This window comes from Salmo salar, chromosome 21, assembly GCF_965601325.2.
Source record: "Salmo salar chromosome 21, fSalSal1, whole genome shotgun sequence".
Taxonomy (NCBI): domain Eukaryota; kingdom Metazoa; phylum Chordata; class Actinopteri; order Salmoniformes; family Salmonidae; genus Salmo; species Salmo salar.
Window position 1 is genome coordinate 27,451,927 of NC_138311.1, and position 5,574 is coordinate 27,457,500.

Sequence of the window (5,574 nt, forward strand, 5' to 3'; positions counted from 1 at the left end):
CAGGTCAGCACCTCAGGAGAAAATGTCAGTTGGCTGAGTGTTGAAAAAGTGTGAGTGCATTTGTGCATGTGTGCGTATTGCAGCAAACCAAATGCAGAGCCACTCAGTCTACGCTCTCACAATCCAATTTCTCTTTTCCTGTCCTCTCGTCTCTCTCACCTTCCTTCTTTCTCTGATACCCTCCCCCTCTACCATATCCCTCTAGGCTACATCTCTCTTATTCTCTCTCCTTCCCTCCCCCCTCTACTCCTCTCTTATCTTTTTTTCCACCCCTCACATTTGCTCGCTCTTTCCCTCCCCCTTCACTCTTATATTAATCCCTACTCCCTGCTCTGCTCAAGTGCATGTAATTTCGCGTGTGTGTTTGTGTTTATACAATGGGTGGGTCTAGTCCTGAATGCTGATTGGTTAAAATCGCATTCTAGCCTGTGTGTATTCGACAAGTTACCACCCGCTAAATATATGACATTAAAATGCCTATTTACTCTGTTCCATCTGACTGCGCAATCCACTGTCTCATCAGCCCAGCCAAGCAATTTAGAAACTTGATCTCCATTATAAAAAGCATTTAGACATTTTCTCACATTTCTTTTACACTAACATTAGTTTGAAACAGCCGAGGTTTGTATAAACCTTGCTGTCTGTCTCTCCAATATTTGCAACATTGTTTTAATATTCAAATTCGATCTCCAGCTGTCCCATAGTAATGAACGTGTTGGGAGTCAGGAACAGACAAACATACAGGCAATGTTTCTCAGCCAGTCGAAATCATGAATCAGCTGCCATCATTTTTATGGATATATACAAAGAAATGGCACTTGAAAAAAAGGTAAAATGAAACAAAGTGCAGCTAGTTTGCAGTCTTTCCAGCTTCAGTTTAAAGTGAATGTGCTTGCTGGGTTGTTGGCTGGCTCCTCTGAACAACAGTGTCCTGACAAGTGAGCATGTTTTCTAATCCAGGTGAAATCGAGCTTGTGTGGCCTACCACTTCACGGCTCAGCCGTTATTTCTCCTAGATGTTTCCACTTCACAATAACAGCACTTACAGTTAACCGAGGCAGCTCTAGCTGGGCAGAAATTTGACGAACTAACTTGTTGGAAAGGTGGCGTCCTATGACGGTCCCACGTTGAAAGTCACTGAGCTCTTCAGTAAGGCCATTCTACTGCCAATGTTTGTCTATGGAGATTGCATGGCTGTGTGCTCGATTTTATACACCTGTCAGCAGCGGGTGTGGCTGAAATAGCGGAATCAACTTATTTGAAGGGGTGTCCACATACTTTTGTATATATAGTGTACATGTCAATATATACACACAAAAACGTGGTCACGTGGGGGAGAGGCGTTGTGCCGTGAGGTGTTGCTTTATTTGTTTTTTTAAACCAAGTTTGCGGTTCACTTGCTCTATGTGAGATGAAAGGGAGATCCATGCAATCATGGCTCTATATAATACTGTATGTTTTCTTGAATTCGTTCTGGACATGGGGACTGTGAAGAGACCCCATGTGGCATGTATGGTGGGGTAAGAACAGTATGTCTGTCAGAGCTATATTTTTTAAACACATTAATATTGCTCACCAAAAGAATAATTGATGCAATCAATCTCTCCTCTGCGTTGCGCCAAGAGAGACTGACATGCATACTGTTGACATTAGCCCTCTGACTACAATGAAGGGCAAGATGTACTGCTTTGTTCTGGGCCAACTGTAGCTTTTCTAGGTCCTTCTTTGCAGCACTTGACCATATCGCAGAGCAATAGTCAAAGTTAGATCAAACTAGAACCTGCAGGACTTGTTTGGTCGACTGCTGCACAGAAGAAATATCAGCACGGGGCAGAGAAGCACCAGATTGAACTTCACTGAGCTTTCTAGAGTTTTCTCTGTTAACACTGTCAACACATCCCTTTACTGTGGAAATTGTGATCGAATCAACGCAATATTAGCCACTTTTGAAAGAAAAATACTCAAACAAAACAAACTATGCAAGAGATTTTGTTTTAGGCAGAGCGCATCGGAGTAGGATTCTATTGCAATGACAGGCAGGCCCATTCTCTACACAGACCGGTGCGCCATATCCAATCAGAGCTGCTGTAGGCCTATATGTAAATAGACCATTGCCATACATGGATTTGTGCCATTAACTTTGAACTGGATTGTTTTACAGCATGATCATCACGATTATTATGGGCTTGTTTTGAGATCAAAGGGAGAGCTGCATGTAGCCAAGTGTTTACATTTGTTCACATTCTTTGCTAGTTAGTGAGTTATTAGCCAAGTTATAACTAACTTGTAGTCAGCAATGTGGGAGTGAATGCTTCCTACAAGAGTACAACATTTGTACATTTCTAGCCATCTTTGAAAAGGGAGTCAGGTAAAGTGCTTTTTTTTGTCTTAAAGGGGCAGTGTTGTATTTTGAGACCGACTTGAATAAGCTAAATAGCCAATAGGCAATGGGTAGCATACTTTGTCTGATTCTCTGTAATAATGGTATGGGAATAATTTTGCATTTTATTTTGTAAAGTTGTTTCTTGCATCAAACAACACAACAGAATGTTCAGACCTTGTCTGAAGGACAAGTGGATTTCCCCAAAGTTTGCTAAGAGCTGGCAGCAAGCTGATTGATCTGCTGTTAGAACATTAAAGGATGCTTGGGTTGCGGAATGACTTTAGCTTCCCTCCAGGTCTGAGGACAAACACTTTTCTCCAGGCTCAGATTAAAGATATGACAAACAAGACAGGCAATATTGTCCACTACCATCCTCAGTTGCTTCCCATCTAAGTTGTCAATACCAGGTGGTTTCTCATTATTGTTTGTTTATGTGTAACTCTGTGTTGTTGTTTTTGTCGCACTGCTTTGCTTTATCTTGCCCAGGTCGCAGTTGTAAATGAGAACTTGTTCTCATCTGGCCTACCTGGTTAAATAAAGGTGAAATAAATACAAAAATGAAAATTGATGGACAGCAATAATTTTTCCACCTCTCCTGTACTAACTTTACATATTTCAAAATTACAATGTTCTTCTTTCATTATTAGCAATTTTATGCATGAATATGGTGGCTCACAGATTGTTGTTGGCATTTCATGTCTGAGTTTGCCCACTTTTCCAATGAAATAGCCATTCAAATAATTGCCAATATGAAAAGGTTTTGTGCTGAATGAGCCTTCTGATTCTATGAAAGACTTTAATTAGTCTTTCTGCCCACAATTTCATTTAAAGTACTCCATCATACTTTATATCGTTTCTCTTAGTTCCGTAATACAGTTCCTTCTACTTTTTGTTCAGTTTAGTAATATAATTATAATATAGAATAGTGTATAGAATGTGTGCAACAACAAAAAAAGGTTCATAAGGATTATAACCATTTTTGGTTTCACTTTTTCCGCGGAAGTAAGGAGAGGAACTTGAAAGTCGAGGGAGCGAACATAAACGCCGTGATGAGCGAGTGGCAACTCAAGCTCTGCTATAAATCAGCAGCTTGGGAGGAAACATGACGTGGTGACACATCTCCGGGACTGACGTCACCGTCCTCGTCTCCAAGCAACCTCTCCATCCGCACCCGCGTCACCGCGCGCCAAGCCGCACGGTTGCCCAGCAACTTCGGCTTTGCGCTCGCGCCCGGCCTTGCGCCCCACTCGAAGCTCTGACGCGAGTGTGACGTTATTGAAATGTTATCAATTTGTAATGGGAGGAGGAGAGGAGGAGTTTCCCCATGAACACTGTGGATGTCCGCATTCCATAGGAGCGCACATGCAGACAGAGCAGGACAGTGCAGGAGCCGATTATATGACCGGCCAAGTCACCCTGTAAATAGTTCTTACTGGTACGACTGGCACACTGTGCTGTACATTTCTGTACATATTTCGTTAAAATAAAGACAATAAAAAAGTTATATGCTGTTTTATTATACTTTTCTCGTATTTTCTTCTCGTAATATCCTTATAGAATGACTTGTAGCGACCTGCCTATGACAACCGATTGAAATGAGAGAGGTGTACGGACATAAAAAACGGTAAGACACTGCAATGCTCTTATGATTGTTTGGAAAAAACTGGCTTACAGTTCAGTGTGGTTCTATAATGGACATGTATAATATATATTTTTTCATCGTTTTTTTAATTTGTCTCGGATTTTGGCAGCCTATGTGCGCGGAGCTGCCATTGAACTTTTAATTTAACACATAACAATTGTGTGTTGTGTTATAAAGGCCTACATGTCTATTATCCATTGACTTCTCACATTTGGGCATGTTATAGCTTGAATCCGGCGCTTATCAAATATAATGAATAGGCTATATGTTTAGTTCAGTAGGATAATTACATTTAGTGCAAGATTGTACAGATGTGAAGGGATGTGGTCTACATTTAATACTTTTCTGCGTCATCATGGTGCAACGCAAATGTTAAATCAGAATCTTAATTGTTGATGAGCACGAATAGGCTACGCCTAGCTAAATGTATAGCCTGATGATTAGGACTATAATTATAACGTTATTATTATTCGTTATAATAATACATTGATAATATAATGCATTTGATAACACACTAATAAAAGGCCTACAATAATAAAAACAAAAATAACGTCATTACGCATAGGCTTATGTGCATTTGATATTTACAATTTTGTATTTTGCATCGCAGATAGCCAACTACACACAATTTGAATCCTATCCTTTGGAATACATTGATCAGTGTGGCATCATGGTGATCGTAACGGAGAGAAGCCCGGGGTCCCAGCCCAACCAGTTTCATGGAAGGCCTCTACAGGTCGGCTTCTACGAGATCATCCGCACGCTGGGGAAAGGAAACTTCGCGGTGGTAAAACTGGCAAGGCACAAAGTCACCAAAACACAGGTTAGCATCCCTGCTCTTTCATTAACAATGCTTTCATGTCATATTTTATTCCTTTCAAAATCACACAGACAGAACTAATTATTATTCTTTCTTTAATTGATAGAATCATATCAGCCTCTCATATTGCATTTGTCCTAGATATAGTAGACCTACATACCCGTGTGTTTACTGTTTGCTTTGTTGGTTGGTTGTCCACTGCCAGGTGGCCATAAAGATCATTGACAAGACCAGACTGAACCCATCCAATCTAGAGAAGATCTACAGAGAGGTCCAGATCATGAAGCTGCTGAACCACCCCCATATCATCAAACTCTACCAGGTGTGTGTGCTGTCTATTATAATACGGTTACATTGTTATTGTGTGTGTGTGTGTGTGTGTGTGTGTGTGTGTGTGTGTGTGTGTGTGTGTGTGTGTGTGTGTGTGTGTGTGTGTGTGTGTGTGTGTGTGTGTGTGTGTGTCTGTGTCTGTGTGTGTGTGTGTGTGTGTGCGTGTGTGTGTGTGTGTGTGTGTTCTTTTGGGTGTGTCGACTGACACCGTATCCTGCATGGATACAGCTGAGTGACTGGTCCATGTGTTTGGCTACGTGTCCACAGAGAGAGACACAGGCTGAGCGCGTGCTGAGGACAAACAACACAGGCAGAATAAGTAGGAGAGGTGGAGAGAGAGGGAGTAGGGATGGAGGTGTGGTGGCAAGGAAGAGAGGGATGAAATTGTGGGATAAGATG

General features: G+C 41.4%; 1 protein-coding gene across 2 annotated transcripts in view; it reads left to right on the forward strand.

The window, feature by feature from the left end:
* The first annotated feature begins 3,688 nt into the window (after positions 1–3,688).
* Positions 3,689–5,574, forward strand: part of LOC100195685 (serine/threonine-protein kinase SIK2) — a 14,286-nt gene continuing 12,400 nt past the window's right edge. Inside the window, exons 1-4 of one of the 2 annotated variants that reach the window (XM_014164935.3) lie at positions 3,689–3,818; positions 3,941–4,007; positions 4,636–4,848; positions 5,051–5,167. In XM_014164935.3, the coding sequence (XP_014020410.1) occupies positions 4,696–4,848; positions 5,051–5,167 (270 nt within the window). In that variant the 5' untranslated portion in view covers positions 3,689–3,818; positions 3,941–4,007; positions 4,636–4,695. Of the gene's footprint in view, positions 4,008–4,635; positions 4,849–5,050; positions 5,168–5,574 lie in introns of both variants that reach the window. The other variant, XM_082967081.1, reaches the window with a different exon arrangement.